This window comes from Lytechinus pictus, chromosome 14 (genome assembly GCF_037042905.1).
Source record: "Lytechinus pictus isolate F3 Inbred chromosome 14, Lp3.0, whole genome shotgun sequence".
Taxonomy (NCBI): Eukaryota; Metazoa; Echinodermata; class Echinoidea; order Temnopleuroida; family Toxopneustidae; genus Lytechinus; species Lytechinus pictus.
In genome coordinates this window covers 918,909-938,660 of record NC_087258.1, presented here as the reverse complement: position 1 = coordinate 938,660, position 19,752 = coordinate 918,909, and the positions used below count along the sequence as shown (strand labels likewise).

General features: G+C 36.0%; 1 protein-coding gene across 1 annotated transcript; it reads right to left on the bottom strand.

Moving 5' to 3' along the window:
* Nucleotides 1–422: 422 nt before the first annotated feature.
* On the bottom strand, nucleotides 423–19,421 carry LOC129276809 (cleavage stimulation factor subunit 1-like). Its single transcript, XM_064109101.1, has 12 exons — nucleotides 18,296–19,421; nucleotides 8,044–8,174; nucleotides 7,455–7,526; nucleotides 7,005–7,097; nucleotides 6,320–6,360; nucleotides 5,760–5,864; nucleotides 5,182–5,380; nucleotides 4,440–4,519; nucleotides 3,721–3,876; nucleotides 3,202–3,343; nucleotides 2,795–2,875; nucleotides 423–2,281 (listed from the first exon to the last, which is right to left on the bottom strand). The coding sequence occupies exons 1-12, from the start codon at nucleotides 18,352–18,354 to the stop codon at nucleotides 2,169–2,171; spliced, it is 1,272 nt and encodes a 423-aa protein (XP_063965171.1). The 5' UTR covers nucleotides 18,355–19,421; the 3' UTR covers nucleotides 423–2,168.
* Nucleotides 19,422–19,752: the final 331 nt, after the last annotated feature.

The window sequence follows — 19,752 nt, the reverse complement described above, 5'->3', positions numbered from 1 at the left end:
ATAAAACAAGATTAACAATTCAAATTTAGACATCACAACACACACAGGGAAATGCCCATGTTATATGCCAGACCCCGATGTTATCCATCCTATTCATGCCATGAAATCCTCAGCCCACACGCACTTGAGAACATATGAAGGTGCAGATCCATTCAGATTAGACACAATACCATTTCAGGGGCCATATTGTGTTTGTCCAACAGTCGACCTCTCAAAACTATTGTGTCTAATCCGCCCGTGTATATGTTCATGTGATTGTGAACTAGAAAGCACTGAAAAACAGATACATTGAATCATGACATATAATATACAGGAGGTCAGACTTACAAACACCAAGGCATCACTCAACATCAAAATTGAACCACAATGCATTCTTGGAGTCAATATCCACTTGTCAACGAGAATCACCACAAAGTTACATATTGAAATTGTCTTGCAATTTATTTACATTGAATATACACAGAACTGTGACAGAGAATAATTACAATGTGTTACAAAAAAAGAGAAAAACAGGAACAATATCACATCCCCCCCAAAAAAAAAATGAAATGTAATATTTGTTTCTATGCATTTACTTCATTCAGAAAATGGCACAAGGTACACTACTTCAACTTGGTAAATTGCAAATTCGTCCACTCGCCACATGGCCTACCTTCATTTAGTCTAATGCCATTCCGTCCATCAACATTTCGTCTCATAACCATTGGTCTAATATCCGTTTAATTTTCATTCATTTCGCCCAATCAACACTTAGTATTATTAGACCAAATGCTATATGGACTTAATGGCTATTGGACTACCTGGTTATTAGACGAAATGGTGAGTGGATGAAATGGCAATTAGATCACGTAGAAATTGAAAGAACTGATGGTAGACCAAATGATAGAAGACAAGTTGGCAATTGGACAGATTGACATTAGACCTAATGAAAATAAACCCTTCAACATAATGATTACATTTAGTAAATAATTCAGGTAATGTTCTTTTCCTTCATATGAAAAAAAATCAAGTTAAAGTGAAATAGAAGCTTCCAGATGATTACAAAGGTTTTGATGTGAAATAATACAAATCCTTGGGCCACAGGTGCACACTAGGTTCTGGTGTTTGGTAGTCTCTAATTCTGTCACATTTTTTCCTATGCCAAATGGGTGAATTAACTCCTCAAAACCATTTTCTGGAGAATGTCACTTGGATAATTTTCTATACTTGCAGCAAGCTCTTCAATGCTATATGTAGCAGATTCTTGACCCAGAAAAGGGGTTTGACAGAATACTCTGATGAATTCTGCTTCCACATTTACAGCTCAAAGTCTGACGATTATCATTCTGAAAATTTGAATTCTTGGAAGGTTCAATATGTTTATTCATTCAAAGGTTTGTTAATCCAACATTTCTTAAGTTGATTAATTAAACACAAAATGTGGTTTGTTATTCCAAATAATCAATGTATGGACCCTTTTTTTTTCATTTCAGGAACAAGGAATATATTGTATATGCAATTTGCATGTTTCAAAATAAAGAACTTTTGGTTTATAAGGATGTCCTCCAATCAAATAAGCCTGCTGGCTGCATAGCCTGTAGCCTGAATTAGTATGAGTGGAGTGTTATTTTTTTTACAATTTTTCTATTTTCCCCTTCTAATTCTCTGTTTTATAGATTGGGAATGTGTCTTCTCGCCTACAGCTACTTTAAAAAAATCCTGAATACCTAACAAAAAATGCAGCAGATACCTAAAACCATGTAATGCTTCAGAAACATTTACATGTAATCATGTATTACCCAAACACATTTCAAAATAATGTACAAAAATATTACATGTTTAAGGGTGTAATAGAATAGGTTACATGACCGGCATCAAGATAGACAGGATAGGGCCCTGCTTCATAAAACTAGTCATCAATGACACATTCAAAGCTTCTACTATAAGCTACTGTAACGGTGCCTTTCGCTTGGCCAAGATAGTTTTTGTCATGGAAACTTAGTATGTTTATCGATAGAAAGTCTTATGAAATGGGGTCCTGTATGTTCTAGAGCAAATAAAGAGAACTACAGGTCTAAATCCTCTCTGAGGGAATTGAAAATGAAGCTTATGGCCTAGTTTACCTAGAAACCCCTGATTGAACTACACTCCTATATGTCTGACTTCAGCTAATTATGCTTCTCAGAAAATCAGTTCGAGTCAGTTCGATGATACCAGAATCTAGCTCTGAAGTCATCACTACAAGTCACAAAGCCAGGTCCTGTAGGTGAGTGGATGATGCAACTGACGACATTGTTGTGGCCTAGGAGGTGAAAACAAAATGAAAACATAAATATGTCATGACAAAAACTGCAAAAGATAATAATCTTTCTTTCATTTTACAAAGTTGAAGAACTGTTCAAAGGATAATGATAAATTAACAGTGATAACCCAATTTTATGTAGTGCTTGAAGGCCAAGTCATCCCCAACAAGTGATTTGAAAAAAAAAAAGATATATAGAAATATCAAAAAAAGCATAGCATCTTCATTTTTGTCAAATGGGGACATGCATATGCAATTCACATGGTTAATTGTGTAATCTTTGGCCTTACCATGGGGGCAGATTTAATTCATGTATTATTTTTTCAAAAGATAATGGCCAGGGAATGTCTTACAAAGAGTTGAAAATTGATTCAAAGCAATCCGAAACTCAGCCATTCAGATTGTTAATTATGGCATTGTTAGCTTCTCATTGACAGATCAATTGCACCTCTTCGTAAGATCGTGGCCTATACCAGGATATATAAATCAAGAATGTAATCAGACTCTAATTACCTAGAGATAACAGCTTGTTCCTCTCTGCATTCCTTGAATCCCAGCAACATAAACTCAATGTCTTCTCATCAGGAAAGAATACTAAAGAGAAAGAAACCAAAACCAACAAGATGAATAGTTACTGGGAGTGACTAAAATTTTATTTACATTTCAAAGTTCCATGCATTAAGATTTATCATTCTTGATTATGAAAATTTTGTGATAAATGTACGAAAAGAAAAATTATAAAAATCTATCCCCACAACCTAATCCTATATACGTTTGCCCCCTCCCCCTCCCTGCTCAAATCATCTAATGTCACATCTCCCCTCCCCCTCCGCTCCTCCTAGATTGGTCAAGAATCTTCCAACAAGCATCCTTAAAAGACTAAATACAGTCTGCTTAAATTTGTTTAAGACTAATCTTACCATAATCCTCTGTGTGGTTGAATACAGCCTGTGTATTAGTCTTCATCTGCTCAGACCCGGCTCCCGTGTATGTGATGAGTGTTCTGCTGGTAGCGATCTCCCAAAGTTTCACCAAGGAGTCTTTGCCACTGGATAGCACATACTATTGTAAAACAGAAAACATAAAGAAATAAACACCACACAAACAATTGTGTCAACAATGAGAAGGGGCTGTTCTGTAGAATGAGATAGCAGTGATCTTGGAATGTGGAGGCATGATAGCTCAGTCTGGTGAACGATGGTCTCAAGTGCCCTTTGGTAAAGCTTTAATACTTATAACCAGGTCCCTTGGAGAGGACCCTAGGACTTTGGTCCTATGGTTTCCTGCATACATTCATTTTTTTTTTGGCAAACAGGTAAACAAAATTACCATTGCCAAAATTGTTTTTAATTAATGTCGATAGTGTTTTCATTGATTTGATTTATAAAATTTTCATGAAACAGATAAAGAAAGTATTTACAAAAACTGGCTTCTCTCACCTTTCCATTTCTTGAGAATCTAACAGAGCAGACAGGAGCTCCTCCATGAGCGTCTTTGAGTGTATTGACACACCTGTTACTCACACCATCCCAGAGTTTGATAGATCCATCATTACTGCAAGAGGCATACATGTTGCCAAGAGGACTGTATTCCATCTGTATGGGTTGGTTAGAAATACCAAAGGTAGTTAACAAGAGTAACAATCTAATTTATTGTATGGCTTGGTAAGATAAATAAAAAATGGATGTTACACAAGAGGAATGATTTATAGTTTGTATTTCATTAAACAAAGTGTGCTAGCTGTGGCATGACTCCTCCTCACCATCATCATTCATCAACATTTTCTACAAAAGTAGTGATCAGTCAAGTTATCAAAGTACAGTGACCAAAACAGATAGTACTAGATGACATCACATTGGAATGTGGAATATCATTTGGCTACATTAAAAAATAGTTATGAATGTCTTGTCAGGGGTTGTTTCACAAAGAATTATTAACGTGCGATTCGAGTCGTAATGGCATCCCTGTTTCGCAAAGTATAAAAGGCATAACCACATTGGTCAAATCACACTAAGAAGGTGTGCACTACAGTCTACTGCATATTACTCAATAAGACTGCATGTTACATTTCATGTATGCATCAGCATTTAAGCATAACCCACACTTCCAAGAATTGATTTCATTGAACAAAGAGCTAACACGTTGTGTTTATATTTACCATATTCATCATAGCTTTATGTTGGTCGCTGGGATTACAAGACACAAAGCACTGAGCAGTATTTACATCATACAGCCTCACTGTCAAACAAACAAACATGATTTCATTCAATGAAAAAAAAATTTAAATCTTGGCAGTATCCTGATTTCCCTTGCAATATACTCAGATATGTCCTGTTTACTTAATGACTAATGAATTCAGGGATTCCAATAAGCTTATTACAGTGACTAACCAGTTTTAGCAGGCAATGGGTTAGTATTATACATATACAATATCATTAGTATAATACAGTAGATAGAATGATTCTATTCTAAATGTTTCTGTTTCATAAAATTCTGTTCACATATTTCAAATGGAAAAATTGTTAAATTTAAAAGGAAAAGTTATCACAGGGATTCCTACAAATTTCCTTTCCTATATAACTACATGATACTTCATTGTTAGAAGTCTGGTAAATTAAAGTGAAAGAGGGGATCTGGGGTCACTGCTGGGGTCAGGGTAAGGCCATCATCTCTTTTTAGGTGATGGGTTTGGTGTGTGCTCCTAGGATACCATGAATTTACATGAAATATGACTCTAAGATCTTTCAAAATAACATTTACATTTTATTCTTCTAATTTATATCTGAAGAGAATGTTTCGATTTCAGAAAAAACTGAAAAGTTGCACGTTTTTTTTTTCAGAACTGAGCAGATGACAGTATTCCTAATCATCTAATCATGTGACAAAGAGATCAAACTTACACGTTGGGTGTTCTGTTGCAACCAGTAAGAAATCCCCACATGGATGGAATGTAGTGAACCTGATCGGGGAAACTTCCTGGATGGACTTGGCCGACTTCTTGACGGTTGATTTTGAGAAATCAAAGAGTTTAACGGTGCAGTCTTTACCTCCCGATACCAAGATGGGCCATGACGGGTGAAAGTCGAGGGCTGTGATGTCCTGCAAAGTTCAAATGATAACATGAGGAAAATTCCTTCTTTCACATCTTATAAATAATCTGGACAGGCCTTGATAAAAAGCAGAATTGTTAACATACCAAGCCAATTAACATGGTTGTAACTTGGAAAGTTCCAGAAGATTATTTGTTTTTAAAGATCCCATCCTTCAAAACAAATGTAACCATAGCTGATCAAGTATTTGAATTTGTGCCACCGAAATTCTGGAATAGCTTACTTCAGGAAGTCAAAAATAAAAGCTAGTTCAAGTTTATGTTTGGCTTAATGTATTTTCAGTGGGAGTAATTGTTGAAGGAGCAATTATTGCAGGAGCAAATGCCATGGAACAGAATATTCAAAAGAGAACGTTTGAGACTACTTACATCAACATGATCATATAAGGTCCTGATAACAGGGTGACTTTCTACTGTATCTGTGGTAGGGGCTGAGGCTGCACTCTTTGCTAACATACGCTCCACATCCAGGATCTAAAAACCAAAAGAAAATTAATACAGTACCAGTGAGTTTTAAAAAAACAGCAATCTACACTCAACAATACCATATGATCAGCATTACTCAATGGCATTCCCTCATAGATTTGAGAGATATACAAGGAATACACCTATGCACTTTCTTGAATGGCAATATTCAACCAAAAGTATCTTGATAAAAGACAATTGTTTCAATTCCAGACTTCTTTATTATCCACATGAACATGATCATTTTTCACGGGCATCAAAATTTTGGAAGTAACCTAATCAAATTACATACAAATTTACAAAACAAATATCCTTAAATCCAAATGGAAAGAACTGTCCTTTCTAGTGTGAAATATAAAGCTTTTACTTCCTAAAACTTGGTAGGTCCTTGACAACATCCAAGTCTAATGGACTGGCAATATTCTAGTAATGCAGTGGATGGATTCATGTTTCAATAATGATACCTTGATTGATGCATCTGTTGATCCTGTTGCAATCAGCTGACCTAGAAGAAGAAAGAATTTAAGAAAAAAAAAAAAAGAGTGGTAATCTCACAAAATCCTGTGATTTTACTCCAGGCTTAATAAGAATTTCAGTCCACACTTATATGAGATGCTATTTTATTTTTTCTCTGATATTGAAGGGAAAGCTAGCATACCAAAGAGCTTAATAAAAACAAATTCATTCCTTCTTTTTTATCATTTCACAATACAATTTATTTTTTCTTTAAATAGTTCACAGGAGGATCAGAATAATTCGCACTTTGTGCAAGAGCTCACAATTGGCACTGTTAAAATGTGGTATAATTAACAAATGCTATTTCACAATTCAATACTACCAATGACAGGAGAAAGCAATACATGATTATATTATTAGTGATTTTCACAGATTTATGTGCTCTCAACCAATCAAATGCAAAGATTTCAGTAGCTTATGACATCTTGTAATTGTTAGTGAAAATCACTGACAAATCTCTTCATGAAAAGCTCCCACAGAGAGTGCTTTACAAAGCATCTTGTTGGTAATTTTTACTGACTAATTCCCTTTCAATCAATCAGATGCAAGGATTTGCAGAAGCTTATAACATTTGTAGGGAAATTCACAGATACATCTCTTCATGAAATGCTCCCCTGAAACCAAGGCACCTACCATCGTTGCTCCATGCAGCTATCCGACAGGGACCCTTATGAGCGGTGACATAGCAGGTCTCGTACTGGGCTGCTTCAGGGGCTTGTGATTGCACTGCATGGTGGTAAAAAAGACATTGTTCACAACGGTCATTTGATTCGGTCATTGTGACCTGCATAATTAAATACTTTAAAAGCATTTTATATGGTAGAGCGGAGAGAATACCCTTAAAAATTCATGTCAAGCAGTATACTTTAAACAATATACAGGGATTAGCCACTACGTATCATTCACTTTCTTCAACCAACTACATTCATAAACCAAGTTTAATATCTCTAAAACAAATCAGACTATTGTCACTCCTATAAGAAGTGATTTTGAAGTTACTGCAGACCGACATTTGGTTGAAGCAAAAAAAAAAGAAAAAAAAAAAGAAATGAAAGAGAGAAAGAAAGATGACATATTTCTCACCCTCTGTATCAAAGTCCAAATCAATAGATGAAGCTGGAGCAACTGTGTCAGATATCAGGACTGGAGGTGGTCCTATATAGGGGAAAAAATATTCTACTTTTAGAGGTCTGGATCAGTACAAAGTTATCGCACATCATTTAAAGTTATGTGTACTATACAGAAGGCACCTGAGTACATGCAGCTTAATTTGATAAAATGAATAATGAAGTCTAAAGCAAGACTATAATTCTTGATTGTAAAGTGCCAATCTTTTAAATGCTGACAGGAAATTCTTTATCTTGTCAACTTATATTTCATTAAAAATAAAAATGGCATTATTCATGGACTTTGTCACCAATCCATTCGCTGCTATTCATTCAGCCACTGAAAGTAAGATTTCAACTTCTATGCAGACTTTGTACACAAAGCTAGCCCATACATGTATGTGAGAGGTCACAAATTTGATGAGGCCAAAAATGTGGATACTGAAACATGAAAAATGATAAAGTGAATTTTACACAATCTATTGTAAGTTTCAAAACAATTAAAAATAATTAATAACAATAATTCTAATAATAAAAAGTTTACACAAAGTCTTTGCCAGACTTACTGTCAGGTTCTGCTCTAAGACCTAGCTGTACAACTTTCTGAAGACGATCTGATGGTGGACAATCAGGAACCGGACACACAATCTTACTCAGCAGCTGTGAAATCTCATGGTAACCATCATGAAGAAGTTGACTATTAAAATAAAGAAGAAATATGATACACAAGAGATATCAAATCAACGAATACATAAAAACTATATTTCCAAGGATATGTAATCAGTTCTTACTTTAAAAAAAATTATTTTGAATATTGCGATATATGCGTGCTGTCGCTTGGCGAATAACAAAGAAAGCAAGTAGCGACGTCAACACGGTGGCAAGTTTCCCCCCGTCTTTTCATAATATCTTTCTCGTTTTTAAAATAAATTCTTGTTTAAAAATGAAATCAATATCGTAGAACTGTCGGAAATGAAGGTGTATCTCATTTACATGATTTAAGGCTAGATCTTTTAGAAGGAAAGTAGAAATCTTGGGGGCGAAAGTTTCGGTTTTGGGTTTTTTCGCGGGACACGCACATGAATGGGACGCAATCCCTGGCTCCGTGGAGAGTAAGCAAACATTATTAAATTATTTTTACTCTCTAGGAGCCTCCTGGCTACGTGCTATGCCTAGTGACTAGTAGTGAGACAAAATTTTGGGTGGAAAAAATTATGCTTTTGTTGGTGTTGACCGTTTTTTTTTTTTGGGGGGGGGGGGTTGCAAAGCAAGTCGAGTCGAAGGGAGATTATCTCCCATATTTATTGGAATTGGAGAGTCTCCCACATTGGTTGTGTGCCTCTGCTGTTCAACTTCATGGGGTCTGGAACTCTTGTGGGAAAAATAATTTCGCGTTCGGGCGCAGGCCCAGGGGCCTGTTGCATGAAAGGGTCTTTCGTAGAACCGTTCTACGTAAGAACGAGATATCGCTCAACTGTTTCACAAAGCTGATTTGGGCGATACAAAGAATGGTCCTTGGAAAGACACCTCCAGACATGTCCTACGTAGGCATGATCTTCTTTGCACACCGCCCGCCACTGTCAGCATTGAGAGAATATGCGTTTACGGCAAGCCACACTGACATATCACCTTTAAACATTTTTTTTTGGGGGGGGGTCATTCGAGTGCACTCTGATGCATTTTATCTGGGATGGCGCCAAGTTATTTTTTTATATGGGGACCCAAAAACGACCCAAAACAGATGTCATTTTAACTTCTCCGGGGTAATCTAGGCTCAAATAATTATTTTAAAATGTTATCTTTTATTCTCCCTCCTGTCTTCCCCCCCCCCCCTTTTCCGGGTTTTTTTTCAATTAAACTTGAAATATCGAAATGGGCGGCAATCTCTCTCATTAGATAAACAACATGAAAACAATAAAAAAAAAAAAAAATTATGAATGGAAAAAAACGTGTTTATTACGTTCAGCAAAAAAAAAAAACACGATACAAAACTAAGATGTTACTGAAACATGCTAAATCATTTATTTATTTTATTTCATTTTCATAATGACAATTTTTTTCTTTTTTTGCTGAGATTAATATTAATCAATGAAAATTAATCAATGGATTTATGCTAACTTGAGATGATGAATGAACCAACAAAAATCTGCAGTAACAAAATAGCTAATTGAATTTAAGATATAGATTAGGCCTAATAGCTTACCAATGAAAACAATAAAAAAAAAATCTTTAGGTACCCGTCCTGACTCAGTCCGTACTAGCAGAGAGAAGCTCTGGATGAGACGACTTCGCACCACCCAACCTCATGGCCTGAACATCCAAGAGGGGAACGACTGATTATTCTTTCCTATCCACTTTCAATTTATATATACATATCATTTTTCCCTCAGCTCTTTTGAATAGTTACATTATAGTTTCTTCCTCTACTTTCCTCCCATATCTCATACAAGCTCAGCTCCAATTTTTCCTTCCTTATTCAGGCGATATAATAATTATTATATATATTTTTTTTTCTCCACTCACCTCTTTTAGATTTACCACATTTGCTTATTTACATGTATACTATGGTTTCTTCATAATACACCCCCTCTCTTCTATATTTGCTTTTACCCTTTTAGGCAATTTGCTTCCTCTTTTCACATATATATACAGGTTTTTTTTTTTTTTTTCCTACTATATAGTCTTATGTTTTTTTCCCTGTCACACCTAGCGGATTACAATATCAGTTACACCATATGTGTATTTATATTTTTTCAAATACATTTCTTTTTTGGATATATTTATATGTACATATCACTTGTAGATACATATTTACACTTACCTTCTTCTCTTAGCTTGTTTAATGCTTTATCATATATACTTATATGTCTTTTGCACATTATCAGTTGTTCCCCATTCTTTTCCCTTTTTTCCCCCACTCTTATGCACCAGTTTATTATGCCTTTCTTTGTAACCTGTTTGACCCACCTCTCACTAAGGGTGCGTTTATCCGCCACTTTTTTACCATAGAATCATGATCTGAATCATGATTCAAATCATGATTCTGCAGAATCACGATTGCGTTTAGTCGAAATTGAATATAATCATGATTAGAATCACAAACATGAAACACGAAAAAAGGGGCGTTTGGAAAGACGTTTCTGCAGAATCACATACGAAAATGTTCGAATAAACGATATCGTGATTACAATCATGATTCTATGACCTCACTGTTGTGTCGGGCTACTTTCGGTTCGACTCTGGCCAAGCCCAAGGCGCTCTATATGCTCATTGTATGTACATGATTATGTACTACGCATGCATTTCTTGTCATGTTCAAGTTCTGTGTTGGTCATCGCATCGTCCACTACTTTTCATTTTTTGGTCACGTCGATCTTCAAGTTCTAGTATAAAACTAAATGAATTAACTGGAATGATCTCAGTTGTTGTTGAGTATACAGTATCAATATGGGATCAATATTAAATTGGATCTACGCTGAAATTCACTTCCGAACACCATTTTGGATAAACTATAGAAGCATATGGACCCTATATCAACCTGCCCTATATGATAGAAGTAAACAAAATGAGGTATAGACTGAATTCTGGAAGCAAAAGATTTTTCGAGAGCCGAAACACGTGCGATAAACTTCCTCTGTCAAACTGCGCACTAGTGATGCGCACTGGATTGGCCCGAATCTGAGGAGAAACAGCATTGGAATGAAGGTCGTCTAAACGCTGATTCTGTGATATTGTGATTCATGTTTGTGTTTTGAATCATGATTCAAATCATGATTCTGGCTTGAGGTCGCATAAACGCAGCCTAATTCTCTTGTTATTCATCCCTCTATCACTGTTTTGTTCCAGATCCTGTTTGATGTTGCCTGCCTCATTATCTTAATCCCTCTTGGCTTGAGGTCTTTTACTGGCCTTACTTACACTAACTTCCCTTTGTGTCTGCCTACTCCTTTTCTTCATCCCCTTCACTAACCTGATTGGTCTTCTCTACTCACTAATGCCCCTTTCGTCTCCTTGTTTCTAGTGTTGCTGTAGCTTGTTTGTGGTCTATATTATGGTTGTTCCACTTTATATGTTTGTCATTTTGCCTCCGACAAAGATTCTGCTAGGATCGAAAGCTTAGGCCCCTTTTTGACTTTCTAGCTTACAAATCCATCGCAATCATTACAAATGAAGATCAGTTCATTTTATCAATAAAAGAAAAGATTGTGGAAAGTCCACATGAAGAGGCGCATTTTAAATCATAGGGTAGGCCCTATCGGCCCCTATATCATGTTAAAGCAATAATGTAGTCTCGACTCCTTAACCCCGAAATGTTGAACATATATATTTTTTATATTCTTAAAGCTTATATTCTTATATAAACTTCCATAAAGTTATCAACTTTAAATATGACCAACGTTTATGATCGTTGTCATTTTTAGCATTGTTGTATTTTTTCCATTGCGGATTGATTTCACACATTTTTCTGTGTTTTATTATTGCAAAGCACTACTTTACCCACTTGGACATGTTTGCAGAAATGTTCATATGTTGCTTTTTTTTTATTACTCATCATGAAAAGGTATGTTTATACTCTAAACACTCACATTTGTATTTCTTGCGTGATCTGACAAATAAAATAAATTAGATTTTTCACACGCAGCCTCTCATATTTTCCTTTTTAGTCTCAAACAATCAGACACATTGATTTTGTTTACTCCATTCAAACCCTATTTTTACCTTAACAAATAACATTTAACGCATAATTTGCGAAATTTTCATTATAAATAAGTATTCTATACAAAAAAATCAGAATATTGAACTAATACAATGTCGAAATTGCTTAGTTAAATCAATTTTTATGTCGGACAAGAGTCTCTTTCGTTGAAATATCAGTGAAACGTGTCTCTAAAAGGACACCATGTTCTAAATAATGAAAATAATGAAAATTTCGATTTTATCCAGTTTTTTGTGAATCTTTTAGGCCTAAGTTTTTTTCTCCTTTTACCTCATAAAGTAATCTCCATACATCAATTCTACAATCATTAATAAATAAAACATTATTTGATCTCCATTTATTGAAATATATGATTTCATGAAAAGTCGTAATTCCGAAATAAAAGGTTCAGGTGATGATGAAGACTAAATATGTTTCTGATACTATAGTATCGATATCAAACGATGTAGCGCCAGCGGACTTGGACTGGAGTTGGAAGACAAAATTGTCTTCGTGAAACGGAAAGCGCTGATTTGTCGCCAATCTTCCTATCACGGAAGGACGTTCCTGGCCATGCGTTGGGCCCATTTCCGTTACAACTCAAATTTTCCTCCAAAATCGCACCATTTCATACTATTGTATTTTTTTCTTATGTTTGACATCCTATACCCATAAAAGTATATATATTCTGAAAGGAAATTGTCTGAGGAATTCAAAAATGCAATCAGAAAAGGCATAGGGTAATGTCTTAAAAAGTTAAAGGTCAAAATATGTGAAAAACTGTGAAAAAAACATACTTCCCAATAAATCTGAGAATCAGATAAACTTTACATCCTATAGGGAAATAACATGCATATTTCAACTCTTTAGAGTGAGACCTTTCCAGTGATATATAACTTGTTAGGGATAACTCTACCAAAATAATTGGGCGCGATCATCTTTTAAGACCAAATTTCACATCACAATTTTTCAGGTAAATATGTATCAATGCTTGATTTACCCCTAAAATATTATGTAGTCTTGCCTTTAGTTGCATAAATACACTTGCAAACACTAACCAGTATATTATAATATATTTACTGTGGTTATTATGAATAAAAAATGTTTTAATACGACTCTAATCTTGGGATTTGTCACCTCTTGGCTCAAAGACCGGTGGACCACAGGTTGACCACTGAGAGTCATGTTTAACATATAAATATAGGGAAAATGTGAATGCACAATGAAAAGTTCTCATTACTGCTTTAGCTTATTTAAACTTAGTGTGAACAAAAACAACCAACATGTTATAAATAAATCCATACACCTGGCATAAAATACTTTATTTTATAGTGTTATATATTTTAAATATATCCTCTTGCTCGACTTTCTGCAGGACAATTGAATCAATTGAATCAACTGGGCCAATTGAATGTCAATGCACAAAACACATTGTATGGGTACAATTGCCTCTGTTTAGTGTAATCTTTGTACCAGTTTCATTCTCAAGTAGTTTTTTGATAATTTGGAAAAATATTCTCTGAACACTTTTGTGCCAGCCAAATATGTGTCATCTACTGATTCATAGACGCAGTGTGATGTAACATTAAGAAAAAAAAGTAAATAGCATCAGATGAGGGCTTTATTGCTACAAACAAGTTTTCATTAATTAAAATTGCATAAAAGGTGTATTTTCTATCTGTTGTGTTACCAGAATAATCTGAAGATTCGGACACATCAAAGTTATCACTGTCAGTCTACGCTGTCAAAATTGAAACCATAAGGTCATAATTAACAATAGATTGATTTATCTCTGAAGACTTTAATTTGTCAAATTGTGCTTTTCTTTTTGAAATTTTTGCAGCTTCTAAATTTTATTGAAGGTGGAATCCACAACTATATTTTATCTCTCCTCATTTCCTATACATCAGCCACAATTTCAATCATGTTAATTTCATGATTTACATCAATTAATTATACTAATTAGCTTAATTAGGTATCCTTTAAACTTAAAAGTTCAAATTTGGCCCACTTATGATTCAAGAATAAGCCAGTGAGCCCCAAAACTATTACATGTACTGTGATGTTACACATTTAGTTTCTTAATGAAATGAAAATTTATGCTCCCCTCGTCATGCTCCCCTCGTCTACCACCATGCAAAAATGGCCAATTGATGTTACATAATTGCTAATTACTGGTAAATGAAGCAATTTCAAGTATTTCTTTTTCTTTCAAGTAATTGGTATAAAGATTCCCTTTAATATGATACCAAATATACCCATGTAGCACATGTATTTCAAGTTTTATACCATTAATTATTTCTGTGCTTGTCGTGCAAATGTAACGATACCACCTTATTTGCAGGCCCAACATAAAACGCATGGCCTCCTACGTATCGCTCATCTCGTTATGCAACAGGGGCCTGTTGCATGAAAGGGTCTTTCGTAGAACCATTCTACGTAAGAACGAGATATCGCTCAACTGTTTCACAAAGCCGATTTGGGCGATACGAAGAATGGTCCTTGGAAAGACACCTCCAGACATGTCCTACGTAGGCATGATCTTCTTTGCACACCGCCCGCCACCGTCTGCATTTAGAGAAAATGCGTTTACGGCAAGCCACACTGACATATCACCTTTAAACATTTTTTGGGGTTGCACACTGATGCATTATATCTGGGATGGTGCCAAGTTAATTTTTATATGGGGGCTAGTTGTCATCAATTTCAGGTCGTCTTTTTGCACGGCAAGACGACCAAAAACAGATGTCATTTTAACTTCTCCGGGCATTATGTCCGGGGGTAATGTAGGCCCAAATATTTTTTTTAAATGTTTTCTTTTATTCTCCCTCCGTCCTATCCCCACACCATTTCCATTAATTTTTTTTTTGAAATATCGAAATGGACGGCAGTATATCTCTGACCCCTCATGCTTTCTCATTATAGATAATTTAACAATATGAAAACAAATTTCTTTAAAAGAAATTATGTAAGGTAAAAAGTGTTTATAACGTTCAGCAAAAAAAAAACACGATACAAAACTAAAATGTTAAACACATGGTAAATCATTCAGGTATTTTTATTTCATTTTCATTATAATTATTTTTTTTTGGCTGAGATTAATTTTAATCAATGAAAATTAATAGTCGGATTTGGGATAACTTGAGATGTGAAACGGTGAAACAAAACAAAAAATCTGCAGTAACAAAATAGCTAATTGAATTTAAGATACAGATTAGGCCTAAAGCTTACGAATCCATCACAATTATAAATGAAGATAAGCTAGTTCATTAAAGAAAAGATTATGGAAAGTCCATACGAAGAGGCGCATTTTAAATCGTAGGGTACGTAGGCCCTTTTCGGCCCCTATGTAATGTTAAAGCAATAATGTAGTCTCTACTCCTCAACTTTGAAATGTTGAACATATATATTTTGTTATATTCTTATATATACTTCCATAGATTAAGTGATCAACTTTAAAGATGACCAACGTTTATGATCATTGTAATATTCAGCATTATTTCTGTAAATAGTATTTTTTCCATTGCGGATTGCACACCTTTTTCTATGTTTTAATTGCAAAGCACTACACTATCCACTTTGACATGTTTGCAGCAATTTTCAAATTTTCCTTGTCTTCGGTTACTCATCATGCAACTGAGGTATGTTTATACTCTAAACACTCACATTTGTATTTCTTGCTTTATATCTGACAAAAAATAAATAAATTAGATTTCTGGATCTGGATCTGGATCTGGATGTGTACACTGCTGGACCAATTGGTATGAATGCAGCGGGTGAGAGAGGGCACGGTGATATTTAGTCGTATCGTAGGTAGCTCTTTTCGATCTTTGACTTGAACACCTCTAGTGATGTGCTGTTCACTGTGTCAGGTGGGAGATGGTTCCAAGCCAGAGGGGTACTCACAAAAAAAGATTGTTTTAATTGTTCAGTGTTTGTTGATTGAATAGTGTAACCTTTATTGTGGTTCACTACTTGTCTTTCTAAGATATTCTGTGCTTGAAAGTCTTTAAATTGTTTTGTTTTGACTTTCCGTTTTGGCCTTGATTTAGTCAAGAAATTCTCAATAGGAAGGGCTGGGACCAACCCCTCGACCACCTTGAAGAAGGAAGATAACTTCAGGACTTGTCGTCTTGAGGATAGTGTTGGCAGATTTAGCTTTTCTCTCATGCTGGTGATGCTGCCTGGGTTGCGAGATGTGTAGTCACCTGTGATGAACCTCACAGCTCTGCGCTGAACCCTTTCAAGGCTTTGGATATCTTTCTGCAGCTATGGATCCCACACACAGGCTCCGTACTCGAGAATGGACCGTACAAGGGAGATGTAGGCTGTACGTTTACACTGCTCAGGGCAAAACTGGAGATTTCGGCGAAGAAGTCCCAGGATGGAATTTGCTTTTTTCGTTGTCATGCTGATGTGTGGGGTCCATTTAAAGGTCAAGTCCACCTCAGAAAAATGTTGATTTGAATCAATAGAGAAAAATCAGACAAGCACAATGCTGAAAATTTCATCAAAATCGGATGTAAAATAAGAAAGTTATGACATTTCAAAGTTTCGCTTATTTTTAACAAAATATTTATATGAACGAGCCAGTTACATCCAAATGAGAGAGTCGATGATGTCACTCACTCACAATTTCTTTTGTTTTTTATTGTTTGAATTATACAATATTTCAATTTTTACGAATTTGACGATTAGGACCTCCTAGCCTGAAGCACAAAATGTTAAAATAATGGAATTCCACATGTTCAGGGAGGAATGCAACTTCATTTCACATGACAATGACGAGAAAATAAAAATATTTCATATTTCATATAATAAAATACAAAAGAAATAGTGAGTGAGTGATGTCATCAGTTCCTCATTTGCATACCGACTGAGATGTGCATATAACTGTTTTGTGAAATGAAGCTAAACTTAAAAATGCCATAACTTTCTTATTTTACATCCGATTTTGATGAAATTTTCAGTGTTATGCTTGTTGAATTTTTCTCTTTTTATTCAAATCAAGTTTTTGTTGGGGTGGACTTGTCCTTTAAGGTCATCAGACAGCATGACTCCGAGGTACTTCTCTTGGGAGATGTGTTTGAGAATATGACCATTGATGTTATAGAAGTAGGATGACCTCTGATCAGTACTCAGTACTTGGCATTTCGTGGCATTGAATCTCATTCCCCATGTAATCGATTTTTTTACAGGCAGCCTCTCATATTTTCCTTTTTAGTCTCATACAATCAGACACTGTTGATTTTTTTTACTCCATTTAAACCCTACTTTTACCTCAACAGATAACATATTAACGCATAATTTGCAAAATCATCAATATATATATGTATTCTATAAAAATACAGAATATTGAACTAATAAAATGTCGAAATTACTTAGTTAAATCAATTTTTATGTCGGACAAGGGTCTCTTTCGTTGAAATATCAATGAAAGGTGTCTCTAAAACTAAGGACACCGTGTTCCAAATAAGGAAAATAATGAAAATTTCGATTTTATCCAGTTGTATTTGTGAATCTTGAAAGTTTTTTCTCTTTTTACCTCATAAAGTAAGCTCCATAAAATACATCAATTCTACAAATAGTAATAAATAAAACATTATTTGATCTCTTTTTATTGAAATATCTGATTTTATGAAAAGTCGTCATTCCGAAATAAAAGGTTCAGGTGACGATGAAGACTAAATATTTTTCCGATACTATTGATATCAAACGATGTCGCGGACTTGGAAGACAAAATTGCCTTCGTGAAACGGAAAGCGCTGATTTGTCGCCAATCTTCCTATCTCGGAAGAATGGTCCTAGGACGTTCCTACGTATCGCTCATCTCGTCATGCAACAGGCCCCAGGCCCCTGAACTCTGCGCGGGGCCAGTGGCTTCAAGTTCAATTAATTAATTCACAGACAAAAACACGCGGGAAAGTCAGGCGGTGGCCAGGGCATACAGGGGGAGGCTAGACCGGGCCAGGCCTGGCACCCCGTGCTGCCAGGCTAGGCCTCGATGCATGCAGCGACGTGCAGATCAGCGAGCCAGCCGCGCCGTTCCCTTTTCAGTAAAAAAATACCTCGAAACAGAATAAGGAAATAATGAAACAAATTGAAAGTGTATAATTTAATACCTAATTATCAGCCTATACATCTGATCCTTTTCTCTTATAGTCATCGTTGCGAGAGACATGGTGAATTCTAGGCAAATGGGGAGAGAGGGCGCACGTCATCGTCGACAGACCTGTCTTACGGGAGCTCCAGCCAAACTCAAAAATATCGGCCTAAATCTCACCAATCGTAAAGTATATTTTGACAAATTGTGTATATAATGATTGTTATTGTTATTTTCTATGCTCATGTGTCAATTTTGTTAATTATGTCTTTCTAAAAATTGGGCTTTTGGGCCTCCCCTCGACCACCTTCTACCTATGTGAAAGCGGGATTATGTCACAGTGTATGAGCGAATACAGATACAGCTTTCTCGGAGATGTCTACCATCCATCCAAATAAGACATCCTGCTGGTTGCATCTTCTTTTCTGCATTGTATTTCTACTCAGATTCTACCACCATACGTCGATTGATAAACTGAAGGAACATTCGGTCCTAGCAGCTGTCTCTTTTCATAATGATACCTCTAGAGCCAAACAGTTATATCTTGACAGATCGACAAGAGCAATACGTCGTGGTATTCATGAGCAAACCCACGCAAAGCAAGTCTGTTTATCACTGATTCTGCTTCTTTCTGGGGATGTCCAGGTAAACCCAGGACCCAAGACTGCTGCCATCTACCCTTGTGGATACTGTGAGAAGCCAGTAAATTGGTCTCATCATGCTGTTTGCTGTGATAATTGCTCTGTTTGGTACCACAAATCGTGTGAGGATCTGAATACAAATGACATAGAACATCTCGGACATGACAACGTTGTTTGGCATTGCTATAAATGTGACAATGCGAATGTTGAGACGTTTACTTTCAACTCCTTCGAACTTCGCACAGCAAATGACTTTTATCTCCTGTCTCCGGAGCATTACCCATTAGGCCTAGGCATCGATTCTTTTACATCTGATGACCCACCTAGCCCGATAGGTGAGAGCAGCCCCAAGTCGAGAGTGGACTCTGATGACAACGCCGCTTCCAGAAGCCGGCTCTCAAGCACTGGATCAAGTTCTCACTCCAGCAAGAGTTCCACGAGTATATCCTGCGGCAAAAAATCCAATCTGCGACTTCTTACTGTTAACTGTTGTAGCATCAAGAAGAATCGTTCTGAATTTGCTGCTGCAGTAGACTACATCAAGCCAGATGTCATCTGTGGGACTGAATCGTGGCTTTATGGTGTCAAGCCAGGGAAGGATCCTGCAATCAATGCAATCAGATCATCAGAGGTTTTCCCTTCCTCACATCAATTCTCCAGGAATGATAGAGAATCCACCGGGGGTGGCGTCTTTATTGGAGTCTCAAGAAACATCACGACAGAGAATAAACCAGAGCTCTCAACGGACTGTGAAGTGGTTTGGAATAAGATCAAACTGAAAGGTGAAAGGGAACTCTATTGTGGCTCCTTCTATATGCCTCACCGTGACATGAAA

Bases quoted from the DNA above. Each gene is read 5' to 3' on its own strand.
- LOC129276809 (XM_064109101.1), bottom strand. From the start codon at position 18,354: ATGTCTCTCGCAACGATGACTATAAGAGAAAAGGATCAGATGTATAGG. The intron at 5,865-6,319 runs GTATCATTATTG...TTTGGTTTTTAG, and splicing joins CAACAGATGCATCAATCAAG to ATCCTGGATGTGGAGCGTAT. The intron at 5,381-5,759 runs GTAAGTAGTCTC...TGAACTTTGCAG, and splicing joins CCTTATATGATCATGTTGAT to GACATCACAGCCCTCGACTT.